The sequence below is a fragment of the Lithobates pipiens genome, unplaced genomic scaffold (assembly GCF_037356315.1).
Source record: "Lithobates pipiens isolate NorthernLeopardFrog02 unplaced genomic scaffold, aLitPip1_a1.2 Scaffold_13, whole genome shotgun sequence".
NCBI classification, from domain to species: Eukaryota; Metazoa; Chordata; class Amphibia; order Anura; family Ranidae; genus Lithobates; species Lithobates pipiens.
Window position 1 is genome coordinate 42,195,668 of NW_027507718.1, and position 26,535 is coordinate 42,222,202.

Consider the following 26,535-nt stretch of genomic DNA (forward strand, 5'->3'; position numbering starts at 1 on the left):
CAGCTGCACCAGATTTTGCACTCTCCAGTTTTAGTAAATCAACCCCATTGTGACTGCACTGTCTGTTTGAGAACACTTACAGGTTTTTTGACAAAAGTTTATACCTCAGAACCAATCCTAGTTTTGTTCCAAAGCCCGTTGTACCCTTCACAAGATATTGTGCTGCTTTCACTTTGCAACAGTCCAAGTAATAATAAGCAAAAAGTCTTTTACTTTTTAAATTAGAATTTTTACTAGTAAAATGTGCTATACATATGCACTGATTCCTGTGTAAATGACACTGGCAGTGAAGGGGTTAACCAGGAGGTGGCAGTGTAGGGGTTGTGTCCTAGGGGTGTGTTACTAACTGTGGGGGGCTGGGCTGTGTGTTAGTGAACACTGATCTCTGCTCCAATCACAGGGAGCAGAGATCAGTGTCACTTGTTGCTAGGCAGAACGGGAAGATGTTGTTTACATTGGCATCTCCCCGTTCAGCCTCCCCGTGAGATGATCGTGGGTATCAACGCAGCGATCGAGTCTGCGGGACCCGCGACCGGACTCACGGGGTCCCAACGGACACACGCACGCACCGCGGCAGAGCGCACGTGATGACAGGGTGGCAATTTCAAATGGACGTACCTGTACGCCAGTTTGCCTACCCGTGCCATTCTGCCAACGTACATCGTCGTGCGCTGGTCGGGAAGTGGTTAAAAGGCAGTCCAATAAGTGGTGGGTAGCACAGCGAATAACACCGAGGCCACGAACAAGGCAAGAAGGACTTGATAAGACTCAGAGAGCAGCTTATGGCACCTTATGCCCAAAAACTGGCATCTAAGGAGAATGTCCACCTATGTGCTAACAGAGAAGGGAGGAACCCTATCCTTTAGACCAGGGGTCTCCAAACTTTTCAAACAAAGGGTCAGTTTATTGTCCTTCAGACTTTAGGAGGGCCAGATTGTGGCCAACAGGGGTAGAAAATGTCACAGACTCTGCATGAGAATAAATTTGGCCTCGGGGTTGGGGACAATAGGAGTAGTAGTGCCCCTATTAGAAGAAGGAATAGTATCCCATCATTGGTGTCAGTGGAAGAAATAGTGCCTCATTGTTGGTATCAGTGGGGGGAATAGTTCCCCAAGGGCTGGATAATGGCTAGCAAAGGGCCACAGTTTGGAGACCCCTGCTTTAGACTATAGGCTCTAAAGATAACACGTCTAATCCACCTAGCAAGGTGAAGTGAGAGGGAGGAAGACCCTTTTGGCAACCTTCAGGAAGAAGGAATACAATTTCCTATAAACAGCAGTAACTGAGAGGTATAATCTCGCAGCGAGCAATGTGATTAGACAGTGGAAAGTAATTTCACTAGGATGTTTTGCAGCAGAACTTAAGCTAGGGTCACATTTGTGCGATGCTAGAATGCATGCAGAAAAGTGCATGCCTTTTGAAGGTTTGCAGCAATTAACTCCTAATGGCAATTTAATGTCCCTGCTAAAATGTGCATAAAATCATGAGCCAGAACACATGAAAACACACAACCATGTGTTTTGGTAGTAACCAATTAAAAATAAAAATCTTCATGCACTTCTTTTGTGCAATTCTTGCTTGTAGGGCCCATTAAAATACATGGGCTGCCCTAAATGAGCATGCACCATCACACCTGCATAGGTGTGAAGGAAGCCTTGAAGTAGGAGGGACAATAACCTGATTAAGTTGGCAGAGACCACCTTCAGGAGGAAGATCTTGGGCTTCAAGACAACCTTGTCTATGTGCAACACCAAGAAGGGCGCTCTGCAAGATAAGACTGCAAACTCAGAGACTTTCCTCCCAGAGAGGATAGCCAAGGGAATGGCCACTTTATGGCAAAGGTCAGACAGAGGAATACCCCTGATTAGGGATGAGCCGAACACCCCCCCGGTTCGGTTCGCACCAGAACCTGTGAATGGACCGAAAATTTGCGCAAACATTAGAACCCCATTAAAGTCTATGGGACTCGAACGTTCGAAATCCAAAGTGCTAATTTTTAAGGCTAATATGCAAGTTATTGTCCTAAAAAGGGCTTGGGGACCTGGCTCCTGCCCCAGGGGACATGTATCAAAGCAAAAAAAAAGTTTTAAAAACTGCAGTTTTTTCAGGAGCACTGATTTTAATGACACTTAAAGTGAAAAAAAAAAAGTGAAATATTCCTTTAAATATCGTGCCTGGGGGTGTCTATGGTATGCCTGTGAAGTGGCACGTGTTTCCTGTGTTTAGAACAGTCCCTGCACAAAATGACATTTCTAACGAAAAAAAAAAGTAATTTAAAACTGCTTGCGGTTTTAATGTAATGTCTGGTTCTGGCAATATGGATGAAAATCATTGAGAAAAATGGCATGGGTAGCCTCCCTTGCCCATTACCAGCCCCTTTGGGTCTTGTACGGATATTAAGGGGAACCCCTACCCAAATAAAAAAAAGGAAAGGCGTGGGGCCCCCAGGCCCTATATACTCAGAACAGCAGTATACAGGCGGTGCAAACAAGACAGGGACTGTGTAAGTTTGTTGTTAAGTAGAATCTGTTTGCAATTTTGAACTGGTACATTTTTAAAGTGTAGCTCCTGTCAAAAAATCTATTTTTAAGCTTTTTGGAAAACATAGGGAAGGGTTATCACCCCTGTAACATTTTTTTTCCATCTGTGCACCTCTTCAGCAGATTTCACCTCACTTTCTGTCCCAATGACCAATGTTTTTTGAAAATTTGGGGTTTTTGGTAAAACAAGGATTAGGATAAAGCATCAGTGGAGAGAGGAGACACGTTTTTCCCATATCAACTCTTACAAGAGAGAATTTCCCTTCCCAGGGGTAGATTTCATCTCACTTCCTGTTATCTCCTTCCGTTTGCAAGTAAGAGACGTTTGTAAGTTGGATGTTTGAAAGTAGGGGCCTGCCCTATATGCTCTGCAGAAATTTAGGCCTAAGGTGTTGGTGTTACCACAAGTTAACACTGTAAGCCCTTCAAGTGACTCTTGGTGGGCACTGGAGCACCCTGCTGTAAACTATTATATCAAGAAATGCTAAATTTTTTATTACACGCCCCTGTTAAACAAGGGCTGAAAAATTGGGCCTTAGGCACTGGTGCCACAACACTGCAACCCCTCACAGATACTCTAGTTGGAGCGCAGGAATGAGCCCTGCTGCAAAGTATTGCATCAAAAATTGTAATTACACGCCCCTGTTAAACACAGGCTGAAAAATTGGGCCTTAGCCACTGGTGCTGGTGCCATAACACTGCAACCACTCACAAATATTGTAGTTGAGCGCAGCAACGCACCCTCCTGCAAAATATTGCATCAAAAAATTTAATTACATGCCCCTGTTAAACAGGGGCTGAAAAACTGGGACTTAGGCACTAGTGCTGGTGCCACGACACTGCAACTCCTCACAGATACTCTAGTTTCTAGGCTGGGGTGGGACAGGGTCCAGTGTAAATTAACCTTACAGATTTTCTGTAAAGGTGAACTTACACTAAAAGTGAGATACACACTCAGAATAAATGGAAAAAATGTAGCGCTGCTGAAAGGTAAATAATAGGATTTTTTGTACTCACTGTAAAATCCTTTTCTCTCTAATACACCGACTGACACAGCTCCTCTCTTAGCCATTGGGTTGTTACGCCACCTTTAGGAGAAGACCATGCATAACATGTTATGAAAAACACAGAACTTTTAGTTCCGCCCAAGGGGCAGTCCCTTAGGTAACAACCCCCACCCTGCCATATAGCCCTCAGTACGTCAACAAGCAGTATAACGTAAATAAAAATAGAAGGGGCGGGTGCTGTGTCAGTCGGTAAATTACAGAGAAAAGTATTTTACGGTGAGTACAAAAAAAATCCTATTTTCTCTTATATTCATCGACTTAAACAGCTCCTCTCTTGGGGGATGCCATTGGGACATCCCCAAGCAGTGCCAAAACGAGGGGTGGGAAACAGCATAAAAACTTCATCCACCATGGCAAGTGGGAACTAGTATAACTTTACCCACAAAAACGACAGTGTGTGGAAAAAAACCACCACAAAAAACAGAGTGCTCTTCAACAGAGAGGCACTACCCTCAAACCGCACCAAAACTGCGGTAACAAATGCAACAGTGCATTAACTTAAAGTTACTGAGTTTTTACCCAAAAAAACAGGAAAAAAGGAAAAAATTGCATATGCAATTGCAACTATACAGCCGCCTGCAAAACTTTACAGCCAAAACAGGCATCAGCCGATGCACTGACATCTACCTTGTAGAACTTTGTTAAAGAGTGAATAGATGATTAGGTCACCGCTTTACACACTTGAACGACAGACACTTGATGTCGGAAAGGCCCAAGACATTCAGATTGCCCTTGTGGAGTGGGCCATGACCGGAAAAGGGGGGGGGGGCACCTTCAAGGTGTAGGCTTGTACTACAATCTGCCTGATCCACCTGGAAATGGTGGCCGACGAGACCACCATGCCTTTCTTTGCACCAGCCACCAAAACAAACAGGGAGTTTGACTTCCGGAAGGGAGCCGTGGCAGACAAATACACCCTCAGAGCCTGAACCACGTCCAGGGAATGTAGGGCCACCTCCTTAGGATGTGTCGGATTAGGACACAGAGAGGGTAACACAATGTCTTCATTGATGTTAAAACACAGAGAACACCTTCGGCAGAAAAGATGGTTGCGGACGCAACACCACCTTATCCTTGTGGATAACCAGATAGGGCGACTTGCAGGACAAGGCCGCCAGTTCCGAAACCTTCCTGGCTGATGTAATGGCCACTAGAAAGACCACTTTCTGTGAAAGAGTCAACAAAGGGATCTCTCTGATATTTTCAAATGGCGGTTTTTGCAGGGTCAATAACACCAGGTTCAGATCCCACGGGGTAATGGTGGACGCCCCCTTGAACAAAAGTGCTCACTAGAGACTGAGACACCAGGGGTCGCTGAAAAAAGACAGCCAAAGATGATATTTGTCCCTTAATGGTGCTCAGAGACAGTTTCTGGTCTACTCCTTGCTGAAGAAACAGCAGGACCCTGGATATAGAAAAGGAGAGCGGATGCCATCCTTTCTCCTCACACATGGAGGTGTAGGCCTTCCAGGTACGATGATATATCTTCCGAGAAGATTTCCATGCTCCCAACATAGTTGGGATCACAGAGTCCGATAGACCCCGGTTCCTAAATACCTGGCTCTCAATAGCCATGCCGTTAAAACCAGCGATGGTAAAGCAGGATGGAGAATCGGACCTTGAGACAGAAGGTCTTCTCGTAACGGCAGTAGCCAGGGAGCAGAAAAGATGTAGCTGGATAGCCGCACTCCGAATTATTCAACTTTATTTCAAAAATGTAATTAAAATCATAGCATCTAGGCTGGTAAACAGACTAACTGCACAGCCGCTGACATGTTTCACACCGAACACGGTGCTTAGCTATGACTAAGCACCGTGTTCGGTGTGAAACATGTCAGCGGCTGTGCAGTTAGTCTGTTTACCAGCCTAGATGCTATGATTTTAATTACATTTTTGAAATAAAGTTGAATAATTTGGAGTGCGGCTATCCAGCTACATCTTTTCTACTTCAGTTCCTGTTGCAAACAGAGCCAGCACCCTGTGGGATTGTGGAGACAGCTGTTTTGAGAGAAGTCATTACCTTAGAGCGGTAATTCTTTGTATTTATAGTAGCCAGGGAGCGTCTGCCACCAGGCGCACTAGGGCTGGGGCCAATCTGGGGCAATCAGTATTACTGGGATCCCCTCGACCTCCACTCTGCAAAGCAGACGCGGTAACAGTTTCAGTGGAGGAAAGGCATAGATCAGCTGGTACTGATCCCATGGAGCCACCAGCGTGTCTGACACGTCTGCCCATGGACCTCTTGTCCTGGACACAAATCTCGGCACCTTCCGATTGAGATGGGAGGCCAGAAGAGCCACGTCTGGTGTGCCCCACTGCAGACACAGTAGCCTGAACACCTCCAGATGAAACGCCCATTCTCCTGGGTCCAGCATCTGGCGACTCAGACAGTCCGCCTGCCAGTTCTCCACTCACAGGATGTAAATGGCCGACAGGGCCAGTACATGTCGCTCTGCTCACCAAAGTATGTGAGTAACTGCTTAAGGAGAAGAGGTTAAAAGCCAGGAGCAAATAGGTAACTGTAGCTGGCAGCAATGACCAACTGAGGTGAAAGTTTATCTTTTACAGATAGGAGCAATGGCAAGTAACTACCTCATGTTGAAGGAAAACAAGCAGGAACACAGAGGGGAGTGAGTGCACTACACAGAACAATGTAGCATGTTATAGCTCATTACATTAACCCTTTCCACATAAACCGGTGAAACGGGTGCAGTGGTGGCTTACCATAACACCCACAGCATACAAAAACAATCAGCACAGGGTTTCCATGATGTCTCTATACCTTTGTGTGTTTCTGCCAAGTGATGCACTGTCCTCTCACAACCCAAGAACTTGCTGCTGGGTATTTTGATCTTAATCCAAATTGGGGGTTTGGGAAAAGATAATTTTGAAAGGTTTATACTATGGCATTTGATTTGGTGCTTTCTTTTTTTTCTCCTTGATTGTTATAATGTGATCTGATAGCAGAAATTATTTTGATAATGTGGACTAATACCATAAAAAAAAAAAAAGTACAGAAAAGATAGTACTCGCAAGAAATAAATATGTGGGGTAAAAAAAATATTGATTCCCTTCCCCTTATTGAAAATCTAGTATCATACAATCTATTACATGGATTGACCATAAAATTAGATCATAGGGCTATGACTAATGCTTTTGCTATAGACAAGAAGATAGAAAAAACAAAACAAAACAAAACAAAAAAAAAATACAGTGACTCTTGTTTATTTACTACATGCAGAGGAGTCTGCATTAATGCTAAACAATACACTGATCTGCAAAATACTTAAAAAACTATACATTATGTAAACAAAACATAAATAAGACAATGCTCTTTATACATATGGTTTAGTTAAGAATGTTAAAAGGTAAAGAATATATACAAGTTTATATTTCGCCTAAAATGTTCAGAACGCATAAATATTCATGAAAAAAATTGGTTTTCTTTACAAATGTAAAAAGACAAATACTGTTCTAGACAAACTCCAAGACATATTGTGCAAATAGCTAGACTATCAATTTTAAACTATAAAATGGTACTGGCTGTTGAAAATGAACCTTCTTGTTCACGGAAAAGAAATTTAACTTTAAAACAAAAACTTTAGGTTAACCATTTAAACTCTTCATGAACAATATAGGAAACAACCAACAATACATTGTCAGTTCTGTAAAGTAAGTGCTACATAGCTTACTGTTTTCCCCATATTTAAGTCTGATTTACGTTGCTACAGTGTACGGCTTATCAGTTGTTAAGGATTGATGCCTAAAACTATCAGTATCTTCCCTCTTGCTCTCTGACGTGGCAGATGCAGGCAAGAGATTGTTAGGTGGGCTTGCAATGTTCAACATAACTGCCTCCGTCAATGGTGTACCTTTGGATATAGGCGCCATGTTGGTTTGTTGTGGAAAACTTCCCCTTTGTATACAAGGATCAAGAAGTGGTTGAAGTGCAGTTGTTGATGGGGTTTTGTTAACTGAAGACATGGAGCATGGAGAGAAATCACCAGATGTTATATTTACAATCTGAGACGCAGGCTGAATATTATGTAGAGACTTGGACAAATCAGGTGCAGCAGTGCACGGATATGTTTGTACTGGGTACCGTGGTGGTGATAGGTTTTGTTTTAAAGCAGGCTGTGGTGCTGTAGTACTAACAAGAGGAGAACCATGACACACTTGTGCGCTACCATATAAAGGAAGTCCTTGCTTAGCATTAGTTGACAGGAGCAGCACATGACTGCCAGCTCCTAGACCTTGTGGAGGTACAATAAATCGTGTACCATTAATTGTGATTTGAGTTCCAGGAGCAAGCGGTGTGCTAGTGTTAATAACCAGTTTATGATGTGTTGAAGGTTCATTCATCTGTGGCCTAACTTGATTTAGAGTAGATGCAGGCAATGATGGCAAGGTCTGTGAAGAAGTATGCCAAGGCCCAGTTTTACATAATGTGGGTAGCAAAGAAGATGATATTGTGGCTGAAGGGTTGGTCACATTTGTTGACACTACTTTATGAATGCTTCGAGATATGGAGTTGTTAATTTCCCTTTGCTCTCTCAATGTTGGCTGATATGTAGATACAATAGGATTTGCGCCTGAGCCTAAAATTGTTCCAGGCAAAGTTGATGATACCAGCCGCTGCAATGATGATGATGCATGCTTTGTCATTGGATTAGTTGACAGCAGAACAGATGATGAAAGATGCCCAGTTTTCACAGTTGAAATGGCAACAGTACTCCCTAAACTTGTTGTAGGTAATCTGCTAGACACAGATGGTAAAGTCTTTAAGAAGTCATTCCCTTTTCCTTCAGTGGCACTATATTGGACTGTATTGGCAGGTGCTACTACAGCACATGCCGCTGAACCCTTTGTAGAAGCTACAGTATAATCACAAGTAATATTTGAACTTGTTACTTGTTCATTGTATGCTTTTGAAAAAGTAGATGGTGTTATCATAGCAGAGTCTTTCAGAGTGCCTGCATCTCCCTTTCCTAATGTATTCTGCAAAATGTTAATTGGTAGAATGTTTTTCATGCCAGCAGTATTATTAACAATAGTCTGCCCTATGGTTAGACCAATCTTTACATCTTTAACTTGAGAAACAATAGGTGGGGAGCTCATTTTTAGTTGTGACCCCATGGTGGAAGGAATTAGGAAAACCTGCTGCTGTTCAGGAGGCCTGATATATGTTTTACCAATATTAGTATTAGTAGCTTGCTTTGAGGCGGGTGATGTCATGTTTGCACTTGGTGAACTGGCTGGAAGTTGGGTATTAATAAAAACAAACTTTTTTGATGGTACCTGTGCCAATGTTGGCGAAGCAACAATTCCCACATTTTGTGAAGTACCAGGTGGATGTATTGAAGGTGCTGTAAGTAACATGACTTTATGTATGGAAGATCCACTCACAAAATCACTCTTTGATGGAGTAGTACTGTCAGGCTGTACCACAGAAACACTAGCTGTCTTGGTTTCAGCTTGCTTTAAATCTGTTCCAGCCTTCCTATTGACACTACAGTCCTGCCCAGTACTATAGCAGGAAATAGGAGTTACAGTCCCTGCTGCTGTATTAATAACGGAATTTGTAGAAGGACAAGTGCTTGCTTGCGAAACAATCGGAAGAAATTTAGATTGCATAGGGTTACCAACAGTCTGATTAGTTACCCTAGGAGCAGAATGCTGCACTTGTGCCCAATTAGTGTTTGATTCCGTCACTTGGTTTATACCAACAGATGCTGATGAGAACACTGGTTGGGTTTGTGATGTAGTTACAGAAGTGAAAGTAGAAGTTGCTGAAGGTGTGGTTCTTGACACCAGAAATGACTGCAGTTGGGGTGTAAAAGTGAATATAGGACTTGGAGATATAACAGAAGGTCCCTGATCTTGGCTTGATTGTACTTTTACAACACCAGTGTTACCACCACGCGTCCTCACAAGAATTGACTGAGAATCTCTAATGCATACAGTTCTTAATTCTTGCTTTGCTTCAGATATTTCCCTTTGAGGTGCTGGAGACGAGTTTGTCATTTGCACAGGAGGATTACCTGTGCTTGATGTAACACGTCCAAAGTCAGACTTAATATGTAAGGACTGGCTGTAATTGGATGATACAACCGTTGCTAGAAAATCTGGAGCTCTGTTTTTATATGTTTCACATGTTGATATTGATGTGCTGTTTGCAAATGTGGATACTTGTGGCTGGGAAATTGGAGCAGCAAAATTAGTGGAACTTAAATCACTCTGCCTTAAAGCTAATGGTGATGCCCTAGAACCAGTGTGGCCTGTGGTGGAACTAGACAACGGCACATTAAGAGCACAATGCTGATGGGCTACCTCACATTGACTAGGCTGGTTTACTTGGGGTGTTCGGTCATCTTTTTGCTGTATAAAAAGATTTTTAGGTAGAACCAGGACTTGCTGCATGAGCCTATCTCCAGTTTTAGCATCTACCACAGGCTGCATCTGAATCTTCACAGAAGAATTCTGAAGATCAACTGGGACACACTGTCCATCCGGGAGCTTATAAATCATCTGCAAAGGAGCTTTAAAAGGAGTCTGGCAAGACAAGGGAGATTTAACAGGGTTTGGGGCTGTAGGTGAAGATGATGTACTTTCAGAACAAGGCACAGTATTGCTAATAGTGTGGGTTGGCTGACTCATTAAGGTCATATTCTTTGCCAGCAAAGTTTCAGTCAGTTTCGGTCCTTTACATACTTCAAATGGTGAAGTACCAAGAGCTTCTCTGCTCATTTCTAGAACTCCTGCTTCCATTTTCTGAAGATTACTGGGAACACTGTTTGCAGGTGTTTCTTCTTCTGTGGAAGTAGAAGAGATCTCAGGGGTGCTTAATTTGATTTTCTTTTGTGCCAACATGCCTTCATCTTCAGCATCTACTAATCTAAGCTGACGCCTACTACTACTCCTTGTTTGGGATTTTGACAGATATTTTGAAATATGTTCCTTCTTAGGGCTCTTGCCTTTACCACAGATGTCTGTCTCAGCATGCTCTAGTTTATCTGTAACACAGAAAATAAAACAATATTATGTTATAATACTGTTTAAACATATTCCATTGGCCCAATTGGTTTCATTGAGCACATAACAACCATAATCACTTTTTCATACATAAAGCCCAATTCCTGTATACTGAAAAATTAGATATTGCAAGGCGAGTCAGTGAAAATGTCAGATTTGTAAACAATTCATTTTACATATTAAGCAACCTACAGTATCCACTGTTCCTTGGGAGACACTTTGCTTGTTTCTAGAGTAAATAAAGACACAGCTTACATAGTGCCATTCCTTAAAGTATTTTCTTGTGTTAGTTATGATTTTTATTTTATTTTATTTTTGTTCTGTCTTTCTTCAGCTGGAACAGGGGCATTAGTTAAGGTAGAGGGCATTATGAACAGTTCCAAATACCAGTCAATATTGGCACAAAATCTTCAGGCTTCTGCTAGAAACCTGAACATGCATACATCCAAATCAACAAGGGAATGGCTTCACAGAAGAAGATTAAAGTTTTGGAATGGCCCAGCCAGAGCCCAGACCTGAATCCGATTGAAAACCTGTGGGGCGATCTGAAGAGGGCTGTGCACAGGAGATGCCCTCGCAATCTGACAGATTTGGAGTGTTTTTGCAAAGAAGAGTGGGCAAATATTGCCAAATCAAGGTGTGCCATGCTAATAAGACTCATACTCAAAAAGACTGAGTGCTGTAATAAAATCAAAAGGTGCTTCAACAAAGTATTAATTTAAGACCCCTATCACATTGAAGGCGTTTTAGTGCTAAAAATTGCACCTGAAAAACGCTTTCTATGCCACCCCAGTGTGAAAGCCCGAGTGCTTTCACACTGGGGCGGTGTGCTTGCAGGACGTTCTGAAAAGTCCTGCAAGCAGCATTTTTGGGGCTGTTTGGGAGCGGGGTGTATACACCCCACTCCCAAAATGACTTGCCCATTGAAATTATTGGGCAGCGTTGTTGATGTGCCTGCAAAGCGCTTTGGCAGCCCCACAACATGGGTGTTTTTAACCCTTTATTCGGCCGCTAGCAGAGGTTAAAAGCACCCCACTAGTGGAGCTTTACTGCTAATGTGGCGTGGTCCCAGTGTGAAATGGGATTTTATGCCGCGTACACACAGTTGGAATTTCCAACAACAAATGTTCGATGTGAGCTTGTTGTCGGAAAATCCGTGTGTAGGACATTTTTTGTCAGAATTTCCGACAAACAAAATTTGAGAGCTGGTTCTCAAATTTTCCAACAAAATTATCATAAATTCCGATCATGACTACACAATTCCGATGCACAAAATTCCATGCATGCTCGGAAACAAGCAGAAGAGCCGCACTGGCTATTGAACTTAATTTTTCTCGACTCGTCTTACATGTTGTACGTCACCACGTTCTTGACGTTCAGCATTTCCCACAACATTTGTGTGACCGTGTGCATGCAAGACAAGTTGGAAATAAATCCAGGATTTTGTTGTCGGAATGTCCGATTGTCTGTATGTGGAATTAACGTGTGTACACTTATGCACCCATATTATTTTAGTTTTTTATTTTATAAAAAGTTATAAAGTTATTGTGGTATATATACTGAAATTTTTTAAATTTATTTAATACTAGTAATGCGATTAACAACTTATATTTTTCAACGGGAGATGCCCTTTGACAGGCACAATTGAAAGCTATGCAAACAGCAGAGGGAGACTGTAGTTGTCAGATTGTGCCTCACTGTTGTGGGGTGGGTTTACAGTGTGCTCAAGGTTGGGTTTTGTGTGTGTTGCAGGGCGGGTTTAATGTGAATGGCGAGTTTTGCCTGTGTCTAAGGGTGGGTTGCAACACAGACAAAACCCACCTTTCAACACAGCCACAATCCACCCTGCACAATCTGACAACTACGGTCTCCCTCCGCTGTTTGCATAGCTTTTAATTGTGCCTGTCAAATGGTATCTTCCGTTGAAAAATGCCTCCTGTGATGTGCGCATGTGCTATGGTGACGTCACGCCAGCTGATCTTAAAATCAGCTGGAGAGCCCTTCTGCACTGCGTGGGCACTTTTTGATGGAGGGCACTATTCGATAGAACACCGGAACATCTGCACGGTCAGTAGAGAGATCTGTGTTGTTTACCAACACAGATCTCTCTCCTGTTATCAGCCCTACCTATCGGGGGAACCCGACTATGAATCATTGGCTCAGACCCGCTGATCGGCATGTGCTTGAGCCAGTGGCAGCACAAAAAGAACTGCAACTGGTGAAGCAGGAGTGATGGCAACCCCCACCGCTCAATCAAGAAGGCCCTGAAGATCGGTACCCAGAATATGCCAGGGAGAAAATGGGGGATGAGGGATCACACCAGCTTCGGACCTTTGGAGAATAGGTGGTTATTTCTGCTTCTGGTTCCACTTTAAGGCATGTCTTGAAAGATAACTGTTACAGATACTAGTGTGCTTATGTTAGCTCTCAACTGAACCACCATGACATCAAACGGCTGGTGTCATATCTGATCACATGAGCAGCATCAAAGCAACTAAAGGTAAAAGAAAGGTTAAAAGGGAACCTGCTGTGGCTGTAAAGGATTAGAGGGTTAGTTCCACTTTAAGCATGCTGGACAGGAAAACGTGACACAGGAGTTCAGAGCAGCAATATTGAATACTGGCAATACTCCCCTAAATATAGAGTATTGCAGGACTGTCTGAAAGTAAAAACTAAATGAACGGATTATAAATACCGTATATACTCGAGTATAAGCCGAGATTTTCAGCCTCTTTTTTGAGGCTGAAAGTGCCCCCCTCGGCTTATACTCGAGTCATCGCTGTCTGCCCGATCAGCGTGTCGAGCAGACAGACAGCGGCCATTCTAGGATTCAAAGGCCGCGCCTCCGTCTCCGCCTTCGCCTGTGATAGGCGGAACACTGAATTTCCCAGCAGTCTGTGTTCCGCCTATCACGGACGTCCTCTCATCCTCGTCCGTAGTATGAGGATGAGCGGACGTCCATGATAGGCGGACCACTGACTGCTGGGAAATTGAGTGTTCCGCCTATCACGGACATCCGATAGGCGGAACACTCAATTTCCCAGCAGTCAGTGGGAAATTGAGTGTTCCGCCTATCACCGACGGAGGCGCGGCTTTTGAATCCTAGAATGGCCACCGACGAAGAGCTGCGGGACGGGCCGGGACGCAGGCCGGGACGGGACGCAGGCCGGGACGGGACGCAGGCCGGGACGGGACGCAGGCCGGGACGGACACAGGCCGGGACGGACACAGGCTGGACGGACACAGGCAGGCTGGACACAGGTAGGCTGCACGGACACACACACACACACACACACACACACACACACACACACACACACACACACACACACACACACACACACACACACGGATGCATGCACACACAGGGATGGATGGACACACACGGATGCATGGACACACACACACACACGGATGCATGCACACACACAGGGATGGATGGACACACACACACACGGATGCATGGACACACACACACACACACACGGATGCATGGACACACACACACACACACGGATGCATGGACACACACACACACGGATGCATGGACACACACAGGGATGGACGACACACAGGGATGGACAGGCATGTCTCACCCTCGGCTTATACACGAGTCAATAATTTTTTCCAGTTTTTTGGGGGTAAATTGGGGACCTCGGCTTATATTCGGGTCGGCCTATACTCGAGTATATACGGTACTCTGCCAGGTAAAACAGATCACACATGTAGATATAGCTGTTTGGCTACAGTTTTGTTTGAAATCATACCATGACAATTGTTCTTCTCAATTTCCTTGTGACAGACTTCAGATGATTTAGGTACAGAAATGGGAGATTTGCTTGGCTCACAATTACCAGGAGAAGATGATTCTCTGGTAAAATTGTCAGATTCTGGTAGCCTTCGGAAATCCTCATAGTCTTTTCTAAGACGTGTACTGCAAGAGGACATATAAAAAAGGTCAGCAACTACCACTCTTATGTGTTAATGCTGCTACAGATGCATTCAGGACTGATGCTACATGATACAAAAGGTGAATAGCACATCTGAATGTTGATACCAACTATATGTAGAATACAGCTCTATTGTGTTATGGAAAACAATGTATAGATTTAAAGGATCCAATCAGTTTTCAGCTATTGATGAATTACAATAACGTAAAATGCAATATCCATCTGCTAAACAGGAGACTACATATTATCTTTTGAGTAAGCAACGATCATATATGCTAGGTTTACAGTGTGTTATTACCGATTTTTTTGAAAAGCCTTCAGTAGCTTTGGTTCCCATGGCAACAGTTCATTTAGCAGACGTGTCAAGGTGCCATGAAGCTCTTTTACAGCTTGCCTTCGTAAGTGCCATTTTCCCTAAAACAATAATTTAGGTATAAATCATTGCAAGAAAATGAAAAATATATATACAGCACTTGTTTACAACCTATAAAAAAGCTGAACAAATCTGCAGACAGCAACAAGTGGCTACAGCCCAGAAATTACCTTAGCTGTCACAAGAAACAGACAGAACTAAACTGAAAGATTATACAGACAATACATGACTTACATGTTATAACAATATATGTAACAACAATTTCAGATTGACAATGTTGCTGTGGATAAGTATTCATAGTTCATGAAACACAAGTACTTCACCAATATTATAATAATAAAATGCAGGGTTAGACAACTTTATTTATTTTTATTTTTTTTACCAGATATAGGAACATTAAATATATATTGCTGAATTGTATTAGCAATTTTTTACACCATCAAAAATGCTCTAACCGATTTCTTTTTGTTGCTTTCCAATGTTTTCAGCTCTCCATCGATTTTCTTAATCAGCTCCCTGAGGTCATCAAGATTTGTGCAAACGAGCTAAAAAGAGAAAACACTTATTATAAGGAATGTATATATAAAATCAAATCCTTACCCCCTCAAACACACAGCTGACAGGGTCTCTTACATACATGATGCCACGTTTCTTAAGGGAAGTATTAAAGCATGAATATAGAAGTACAGGATCATCTAACTTGTCAGACACACAAAAACTGACCTGCTACACAATTATATCCCTGTTCCTTTTGTCGCTAAATTAGGCCCCTTTCATAATAGTGGACTAATCGGGTCTGCCTGTCAGTTTCTCTGGTGAACCGGATCTGGCCCTCCAGTTTCCTCTATGGAGCAGCAGGGTCAACAGACATGTGTCCGTTGATGCCCGCTGACATCCGATGGCGGTCTGTTTGCATTGGACCCCACATAGAGCAGAGTGGGCTGTGTCCACTTTGCATAAGCGAAGCGGACACAGACCAGCTATCCCTCTACTCAGCGGGGAACAGGAGAGCTCGCCCTGTGTGATGTAATTCTTAGTTGTACAGCTCTGCTTCAGTTTAAAATTGTACAAGTAAGTTGTGCCCACAAGACAGCTGCTGTTTCCCTTTGTAAAAAAAAGTATCTCTGGTTTTATTTAATTTTGTTATTGAAGCCAGAAATGATGGTAAAGCCCTACCAACTAGCAGTTTACTTGACATTGTAATGGCTGTAAGTAGAGCTTAAAGTGGTTGTAAACCCTCCCCCACAACTTTGTCCCATGTAAATCAGCATAAAAAACCCTAATGAACACTGCTTGTAGCCATCTCCTTACTTGCTTAGTATTGTTGTAATCCTTTTTGTTCTGTAGAATGAAGTCACTGAGCATGCCCAGATCTCCCCTGATTTACGGCACACTCTCTATGTCTTATCTATCTGTTATCAGGACTTCCTACGGCACAACACTGAACTCACAGGAGGCTGCCAATCATTCAGAGCTTCCTCCTACACACCATGTGACCTCACATACAGTCTAAACTTGGCCATTACTGCAGTCTTATCAGCTGAAGCTGATAAGTCTGACAAAGGCAAACATTAGACATTGGCACAAGTAAATACTATGAAATAAACAAGTCAGCTATGAACAGGGAAGCAGGGTTGCCATAGAAATGGTGGATTGAGGAGGCGGCTTGGTTAACAGTACAGGAAGTGCTCAATGTAAGGGCGGAAAAACACTCCACTGTGGACTCAGAAAACAATACTTAAGATGGGGCTGCCTAACCCCTGGAAACAAGTTTTTTTTAAGTTTCTTTAAACAGTAAGTAATATGCGATTTGGGCCGGATTACAGTGGCTATAGTCTGATAATTACTTATTATAATGGACTAAATGAAAAGAAGCATCAGAGTGGGAGCGTTTACTTCCTCTTTAAAGTAGTTCTTTACCCTAGAAATAAGAAATTAAAAGTGAGCAGCTACAAATACTGTAAATGCTGACTTCTTGCACATTTACCTGTCCAAGGATTCAGCATGGTCCTCCCCCGAGCTAGCTCTTTGTCGGGTTTTGGCTCCAGACACTGGCATGTCTATTTTGGGAAGCCGGCTATGACTGCTTGCGGCTTTACAGCTAGCTACCCAATGTGCATGCACGAGGCGTGCTACGCTTTGTGAATGGTCCCGCAGCATTCTGGGACCTGTGACAAGTACCTGTCAAAACGAGGTACTCGCTCCGCCCTGCCCAAAAAAAATAAAGTGCCAAAACCTAAATAGGAGGGGGGTGGAGGCAGGCAAGTGGAACTTCCCCTTTTGGATGAAGTTCTGCTTTAAGCTGGCTACACACTAGTTATATTTTCCTTATATCTGCTGTTAGATTTACAAAATGGACCAAGAGCTGTGTACTGCAAGGGCCTAACTGATTACTACAAATTAAATGTTTTTTTTTTAGATAAACCCTTCACAGTTAGAAAAAATGTAAAGGAAAACTAACTGATACTTAGTCACCAGGTATCAAGAATTTAGGAAAAGTCATGCCCCAGTAACAAAGGGAGACTAAATCATAGAGGGAAACAGAAGAGACAACATCAACTGTGCTGTCTGCTTGCAACCTGGTCTCACACTCTGATTGTGCAGTCTCTTTTAGATGGACTAACACATTTGATGTGAGGGACACGACCATGCTTACCATGGTGCAGCATCCCCTATTCTTTTACAAAACTCTGTAAACATCGGGGAAATTTCTTGTGAAAAAAAACATCTGGGAACTGAGGAGACCAGTTGACAGCGAGCGGGCATCTTCTCCAGGCACCTGCTGTCACTGTTTAAATATGACGCAGCCATGTGGGGCTCCGGCTTGTAGTTCTCAATGAACTGAGAAGTCTGCAGGAGTCCTGCAGGTACAATTCTTTACAGTAAAAAAAATAATAAATGCACATTTTGTGTCACAGTACATGAACTATGAACTATAGCTCCACAGTGATGGCAGCACTCATGCAGCCCCGAACCATGACACTCCCACCACAATGCTTGACTGTAGGCACGTGTCTTTTTACTCCTCACCTGGTTGCCCTCACACACGCTTGACACCATCTGAACCAAATAAGTTTATCTTGGTCTCATCAGACCACAGGACATGGTTCCAGTAATCCATGTCTTTAGTCTGCTTGTCTTAAGCAAACTGTTTGCGGTCTTTCTTGTGCATCATCTTTAGAAGAGACTTCCTTCTGGGATGATAGCCATGCAGACCAATTTGATGCAGTGTGCGGCGTATGGTCTGAGCACTGACAGGCTGAGCCCCCACCACTTCAACCTCTGCAGCAATGCTGGCAGCACTCATACGTCTATTTCCCAAAGACAACCTCTAGATAGGACGCTGAGCACGTGCAATCAACTTCTTTGGTCGACCAAGGCGAGGCCTGTTCTGAGTGGGACCTGTCCTATTAAACTGCTGTATTGTCTTGGCCACTGTGCTGCAGCTCAGGGTCTTGGCAATCTTCTTATAACCTAGGCCATCTTTATGTAGAGCAGCAATTCTTTTTTTCAGATGCTCCCGGAGTTCTTTGAAATTAGGTGCATTAGTGAACTTCCAGTGACCAGCATGAGAGAGTGAGAGTGATAACACCAAATTTAACACACCTGCTCCCCATTCACACCTGAGACCTTGTAACACCAACAAGTCACATGACACTGGCTAGGGAAAAGGACTAATTGGGCCAAATTTGGACATTTTCACTTAGGGGTGTACTCACTTTTGTTTCCAGCGGTTTAGATATTAATAGCTGTGTGTTGTGTTATTTTGAGGGGACCTCAAATTTACACTGTTATACAAACTGTACACTCACTACATTACATTGTAGCAAAGTGTAATTTCTTCTGTGTTGTCACATGAAAAGATATAATAAAATAGTTATAAAAATGTGAGGGGTGTACTCATTTCTGTGAGATACTGTATATTCTTCTAAAAAATAAATAAATACGTCGCATTAAGCATACCGTATTTATCGGCGTATAACACGCACTTTTTTCCCCTTAAAATCAGGGGAAAATCGCGGGTGCATGTTATACGCCGATACTCTGCGATTTCAGCATAATTTTTTGAAAGCCGCCCAGAGCCCTTCTCGTGGCTTTCAGCCGCTCTCGGAACTTCTCGGCGGCTTTCGGCCGCTCTCGGACCTTTTCGGCGGCTTTCGGCCGCTCTCGGACCTTCCGAGAGCGGCTGAAACCTGCCGAGGTCCGAGAGCGGCCGAAAGCCGCCGAGAAGTTCCGAGAGCGGCCGAAAGCCGCCAAAAACTTCCGGGTGCCGCTGAGATACACGGGACATGTCGGCGGCGAATTTTTTAAAAACATAAGCGGACAATGCACCAAGACGGACAAGCTGCATGACAAGGCTGCAATGACGACAGGCTGCAATGACGACATGCTGCAATGAGGACATGCTGCAATGAGGACATGCTGCAATGAGGACAGGCTGCATGACAAGGCTGCAATGAGGACAGGCTGCATGACAAGGCTGCAATGCGGACAGGCTGCATGACAACGCTGCAATGCGGACAGGCTGCATGACAACGCTGCAAATGACGCTGACGAGGCTTCAGATGGACACTGATAAGGCTGCATTGATGGGCATTTAAATGTAAGTTTTTTTTCCTTAAATTTCCCTCCTAAAAGTTTTTTCCACAAAATTCCCTCCTAAACTTGGGGTGCGTGTTATACGCCGGCGCGTGTTATACGCCGATAAATACGGTATATTCATTGGTTTGTGCAAAATTTATTATTTAATGGCAGCAATCTGTGATTTTTAGCGGGACTGTAACATTGCGGCGGACAAATCTGCCCCCAAATTACACTTTTTGGGGACCAGTGACATTATTACATTGATCGGTGCTATAAATGCACTGACCAATGTAAAAATTAAACTGGCAGGGAAGGGATTAACACTAGGGGGCGATCAAGGGGTTCAGTGTGATCCCTGGGTGCGTTCTAACTGTAGGGGGGTGGGCTACCATGGACATGACAGAGATCGCTGTTCCCGATCACTGGGAACAGTAGATCTCCATGATGTCTTCTGTCAGAATGGGGATCGCCTTGTTTACATAGGCAGATCCCCATTCTGCCGGCGTACCGCAAACTCGATGTCCGCCAGCGACCCGCTGCGTGCTCAGCCACGGTGTCACATGCACAGACCGCCATACGGTTACGTCGGTTTGCGCAATCGAGCCGACCTGCTGCCGTATATATACAGTGGCTGGTCAGCAAGTGGTTAAGGAACAATATTTAGAAATTGTTCAACAATTTTTCGATGCAGTTTTTCACAGATTGGTGAACCTCTTCCCATCTTTACATCTCCGATATACTGTAGTTGATTTACTAAAACTGAAGAGTGCAAAATCTGGTGCAACTCTGCATTGTACCCAATCTGCTTCTAATTTCAACTTGTTCAATCAAGCTTTGACAATAAAGCCTGGAAGCTGATTGGTTTCTATGTACAGCTGCATCAGATTTTGCAGTCTCCTGTTTAAGTAAATCAACCCCTCTGACTCTCTAAGATGCTCTGTTTATACCCAATCATGATACTGATCTGTTGCCAATTAACCCAATTAGTTGAAAAATGTTCTTGCAGCACTTCCTTGTTAGTACCACTTATTTTGTCAGGTTTTTGCTGCCCTGTCCCAACTTTTTTGAGACGTGTTGCTGCCATCAATTTCAAAATTACCTTATTTTTTTCCTAAAATTGTCCATTTTCTCATTTTAAACATTTGAAATGTTGTCTATTTTCTATTGTGAATAAAATATGGGTTCTTGAGATTTGCAAATCATTGCATTCAGTCTTATGTAGATTTTACACAGTGCCCCCTTTTTTGAAACTCAGGTTGTATAATCTCCTTTAGATCATTGGCCCTATTTGGAAGTGCAAGAGTCTGCCTGATTTGATAATAATTGAATACATTGCTTACGTATGTCCCTGTATTATATAGCTTTGGCAACTCTTAATGAACTTGTACAGAAATTGCACAATCATATTGTGTAGTGAACAGCCAGCCGTATGGTAACCATGTATACATTACAAACTGCCCCATAAAATCAACTTCAGATTTACCAAAACTATGTCATGTAAGGTCCTACCTATTCCAACCAACCAATCATTGTATCCAATCAGGCAGGCCTTTGTACTACATAGTTGATGATAGATCTAAAGGAGGTAGTAGAGTGTATGGTCAGCCTTAAGCCTAGTACACACTACTAGTTTTCGTAAAAGGCAGCTGGTTGAACGCAAAAAAATACCTGACAGTTTTGAGCCACTGTACTAACAGTCCAATGCTAGTACAGCGATCTCTCCTGCTGAGCTATTGTGCTCAGCAGACCTTTTTCGATCATGAGCAGCCATTCGGCTTGCTTCTGTCAGACTGGCTGCAGTACACACAGGCCGAATGTCACTCAGTTTCTATTGAACTGGCTGATGCCGGTCAACAGTTGCCCCATGAGTACTAGGCTTTAGGGAGACTGTACAGTCAGACTATGTGTGTGGCTAGCTTTAGGCAAGACAATTACTAGTTAAATAGAGTAGAGGTTCGTGTTGAGTGACAGAAAATGACCTCCGCTACACTGGCATATCAGACATTCTTAACCACTTCACGATGGAGGGTAAAACAAAACTTAATGCCCAGACCCAATATTGCAACTTTGACATGTTAGTAAAACTGTACTTATCATCACAACTACTTTGTACATCCAGGTGGATTATACCTGTTTTTTGTTTTTTTTCAGGACAAATTGGGCTTACATTTGGTGGTAAATGGTAACGGATATCTCCCAAATCTTTTTTTATTATCAAAAGAAAAATTGGCCCATTTAGCTGTATATTTCTTGCTACTACCATAACTAACCCCCAAAGACCAACCCAAAATATATTCTCCTGCTCCTGACAATCACGGCAATACCACATGTGTATGTTATTTGTTATTTGTACTCATTGTAGGGTCCAGAAACAATAGTGCACTAATGTTTTTTTTAATTCTAAAACACACTGACACGGATACTAATTTTAAAAGTGCAGTTTTTTTAATCCTACCTAAAATATGCTGAACCCGACATTGACTTGACTCCAATACTAACCATGCCTTAGATTAAACCTTGATATAGCTTCTTTCCCTCTATTTAGAAGAGAAAGAAAACACATGGCAGGCTGCATAGTGACTTCTCACTGTGACAGCCAAGCAGAGGCTCTCACAGCAATCAGGTCATCAGAAGTCCTGGTTCCCAAAGTTTAGCATGAGACCCACCCAGGGCTCTCGGTGAGGGTGCAGCATGCTCCCTGCACAAACACAGGAACACGTATATGCGGTGTCCAACTTTAAAGCCCACCTCCTGGCCATTGCATATATGTGTTACTAGGGTTAATATTCTTTTTAGCTAAATGTTTAAAGGCTAAATAAATGCATATTATTTAAAGCTGAACTCCAGACCCTTGTATTGGGGTAATTAAAGTAGAGCTACAGGCAAAACTTTTTTTTTTTCATTTTGGATACCCTCAGCATTTTTTTTTTTTGCCATCTGTGTCCAATGGGGGACATTTCCTTTCACTTCTCATCTTATAGCCAAATCAGGTAGTGAGAGGAAATCCCTGCAAATTAAGGGAATCCATTGGGGACCCCTAGGTCACCAGAACTTGTGGCTCCATTGGAAGATTTCCCCTCTATTACTGTTCTGGGGACAACCTAAAATGTGGGATTTTCTTTTACTTTCACTTTTGATAACAACGCTAACCAGGACAAATAGGGTTGGGTGAATCTCCCTAAAGGGGAAGAGGTAACTAAAAACAGGAGATCTAATCCATCTACACTCTATCCAAAACTAATAACAAAAAAAGTCTTTGTAGTTTGAAAACTGTAGTTGAGAAAAAAAAAAAATGTTCTGTGCAACAGCTGCAGCCAGATGTCAGAGTTCCCCTCACATTTAGACTGGGTAGGTCTGTTCCTGTGGCATGTGGTGTGTGACTTTCTATCTGCTTAATGTATACCCTATCAGCTTCAGACAGTAAGAATTGATTTAGTATTTTTTATGTACCGTATTTATCGGCGTATAACACGCACTTTTTTCCCCTTAAAATCAGGGAAAAATTGTGGGTGCGTGTTATACGCCGACCCCCCCGCCGATTATGAGGTTTTCTGCGGCTTTCTGCTATTTTCGGCCGCACTCGGCACAGCAGCCGAGAACGGCCGAGAATAACCGAAAGTCAACAAGAACGGCCGAGAGCTACCGAGATACACAGGACATCCGCTCTGTATCTCGTGGGCGTCATTTTTTAACGGCAAGCCTGTAACAGCACTGACAAAGCTGCAAATGACTGACAAGGCTGAAATGCAAGGCTGCAAATGACTGACAAGGCTGCAAATGACTGACAAGGCTGAAAATGACTGACAAGGCTGCAATGCAAGGCTGCAAGTGACACTGACAAGGCTGCATTGATGGGCATTTAAATGTAAGTTTTTTTCCTTAAACTTCCCTCCTAAAAGTTTTTTTACTTAAAATCCCCTCCTAAACTTGGGGTGCGTGTTATACGCTGGCGTGTGTTATATGCTGATAAATACGGTAACTCCTGGATTGTAGAACTGGATGGACTTGTGTCTTTTTTCAACTTGACTATGTAGACCTTTGGAGTAGTAATGTTTCTTTAGAAAAAAAAGTCACTGCTGAAACTGCAGTCACATATTACCTGAAATTCTGGAGTAGCAGATGAAGCCACAGCACTTTTCTTCTTCTTTACAACCATATTTGTAGAGACAGTTTTTTTTCCTTCCAAAAATGAATAGGGAAATACCCTCATAAGTATTCTGTTGCATCAAACTGGTCAATTCTTACAAATTTGTTAATATAAAATAGTCAGCAAAAATAAAACAAATCATCAAACATTTTTTCAAATGTAATAATAGGATTTTTATAACAGCTGACCTGTAAAATTCTTTTCTTGGAAGTACATCACGGGACACAGAGCACCACAGTAATAACTGTATGGGGTTATACGCCACCTTCAGGTGATGGACACTGGCATAATTACACAGTAAGACCCCCTCCCTATATAACCCCTCCCCCACAGGGAGTACCTCGGTTTTTGTAGAAAAGCAATATATACATATCCCAAAAAAGAGGGGAGGGACCATCTGAGGAGAGGGAGGTACAAAAAACAATGCAGACCACTGTCAGATGTGAGGACCTATACTGCTACCTGCAGAACACTGTGCCCGAAGGCGGCATCCTCTTCACTTACATCCACCTCGTAGAATTTTGTGAATGTATATACTGGTGACCACGTTGCGGCCTTGCAAACCTGAGCCATGGAGGCTTGGTGATGAACTGCCCAAAGAAGCACTAACTGCCCTGGTAGAGTGTGCCCTAGGACAAAAAGGTGGAATTTTCTCTTTTAAATAATAGGCCAGAATAATGACCTGACGGATCCACCTAGAAATAGTTTATTTTTATGCTGCTTGCCCCTTTCTGGGACCTTCTGGTAGTACAAACAAAGTGGCAGTTTTTCGTATTTGAGCTGTTGCTTCCAGATAGAATTTAACCGCTCTTACTATGTCAAGAGAGTGTAGGAAATTTTCCTCTGCAGAACGTGGTTCTGGAAAAAAAAAAAAAGGTAGAGAAATATCCTGGTTCACATGAAAACTGGATACTACCTTAGGTAAAAAGGATGGGCAAGGACGTAAGACCACCTTATCCTTATGAATGATCAAGTATGGCTGCTAACTCAGAAACTCTCCTTGCGGAGGTTATTGCAACTAAAAATACCAATTTCTTTGTCACAAGGACCAATGGAGCATCACATATTGGTTCAAAAGGATGTTACTGAAGGACCGACAAGACCAGGTTCAAATCCCATGGACACAGAGGTGATCTGACCAGAGGATTTATATGCGATACTCCCTGTATAAAAAGACTCAAACTAAGGAATGAGAAAAAAGAGGTTTTTGGAAGAAAACTAACAAAGCCGAGACTTGACCCTTGATAGTACTCGCGGCTACTTTCATCTCTACTCCTGATTGCAGGAAGGATAGAATGCTACTTATGAGATACTTGCGAGGCTGCCAACCCCTACTCTCGCACCAGGAGATGTAGGCCTTCCAGACCCTATATTAGATAGCTCTAGAGGTTGGTTTTCTTGCATTAATCAGGGTAGTTATTAATGGACTTGAAAGCCCACAACGCTCTAGAACGAGGGTCTCAACAGCCAAACCGTCAAATGTAGCATTTGTAAGACAGGATGGAACACTGGCCCTTGCGAAAGAAAATTTGGGCCATACGGGAGAGTCCAAGAATCCCCTACTGCCATTCTCACGATTTCCGCATACCAGGATCTCCTGGGCCAAGCTGGAGCCACTAGAATTACTAGTTTCCGTTCCTCCTTTAATCTGCGTAGGAGACGCGGGAGCAAGTGAACTGGAGGAAATGCATAGATCAGGAGTTACTAAGGCATCTGTCCCGCAAGCCAGTGGATCCCTTGTCCTTGACACAATTGTCCAACTTTTTGTTGAACCTCAACGCCAACAGGTCTACGTCCGGGGTGCCCCACTTTTGGCATATAGCCCAAAAGATGTCGGGGTGCAGAGACCATTCACCTCGGAGCAACTGTTAGCTACTTAAGAAGTCTGCCTGCCAATTTTCCACTCCTGGGATAAACACCGCAGATAGGCAGGGCACATTCTCTTCTGCCCAAGATAGAATATGGTTTACCTCTCTGGGCAGCACGGCTCTTGGTGCCACCTTGATGATTGATATAGGTTACTGCCATGGCATTGTCGGACTGAATCCGGACAGGACGGTTTCGTAGTCTGTCTGTCCAGGCCTTCAAGGCCAGACGTGCCGCACGAATTTCTAGAATGTTGATGGGTGGGAACCTTTCAGAATCTGACCATTTCCCTGGACAGTGTCTTTTTCCAAAACTGCTCCCCAGCCCAAAAGGCTGGCATCGGTTGTCACTACCTTCCAAGTGATGGGTATGAAGGTTTCCCCTTTTTGCAAATTTTTGGCTGACAATCACCAATTGAGACTCTGACGAACACTTGGAGTCAAACCCATTGGACAATCCAAATCCTGGCTTTTCCTGCTCTAGGCAACCAGGATACTGTTTTGCAGAAACCTTAAATGCAATTGGGCATAGAGAACCACCTCAAATGAGGCTACCATCTTCCCTAACAACCTCATTCAAAGGTGGACTGTCCTTTGTCCTGACCGTAAGCACCAGGCACAAACCTTTGCCTGGAGTAAAAACAGTTTCTTGTGGGTAGTATCTATGACTAAACCGAAGTACTCCAGTCTTTTTGCTGGCCGCAAGGACGACTTTTCTAGGTTGACAACCCAACCTAAATGTTCCAGATATCTGAAAGTGCTTATCACATACTGATCTAGCCCTGCTACAGACTGATCTATCAGCAGCAGGTCGTCCAGGTATGCCACCACTGTTCTACCCTTGTCTCTCAATCTCACCAAAAGCGGAGCCAGGACCTTTGCAAACACCCGAGGTACAGTGGCCAACCCAAAGGGCAAGGCCACAAACTGAAAATGCAGCTGTTCTGCTGCAAATCGCAGAAATTTCTGATGAGCGG

At 43.3% G+C, this 26,535-nt stretch overlaps 1 protein-coding gene across 1 annotated transcript in view; it reads right to left on the reverse strand.

Moving 5' to 3' along the window:
- Window positions 1-6,816: 6,816 nt before the first annotated feature.
- BRD10 (bromodomain containing 10) overlaps window positions 6,817-26,535 on the reverse strand; it is a 76,378-nt gene continuing 56,659 nt past the window's right edge. The window contains exons 4-8 of the mRNA XM_077475052.1: window positions 23,646-23,725; window positions 15,418-15,507; window positions 14,888-15,003; window positions 14,407-14,573; window positions 6,817-10,620 (exon numbers count right to left, since the gene is read on the reverse strand). Coding sequence (XP_077331178.1) covers window positions 7,325-10,620; window positions 14,407-14,573; window positions 14,888-15,003; window positions 15,418-15,507; window positions 23,646-23,725 — 3,749 coding nt within the window. The 3' untranslated portion in view covers window positions 6,817-7,324. The remainder of the gene's footprint in view (window positions 10,621-14,406; window positions 14,574-14,887; window positions 15,004-15,417; window positions 15,508-23,645; window positions 23,726-26,535) is intronic.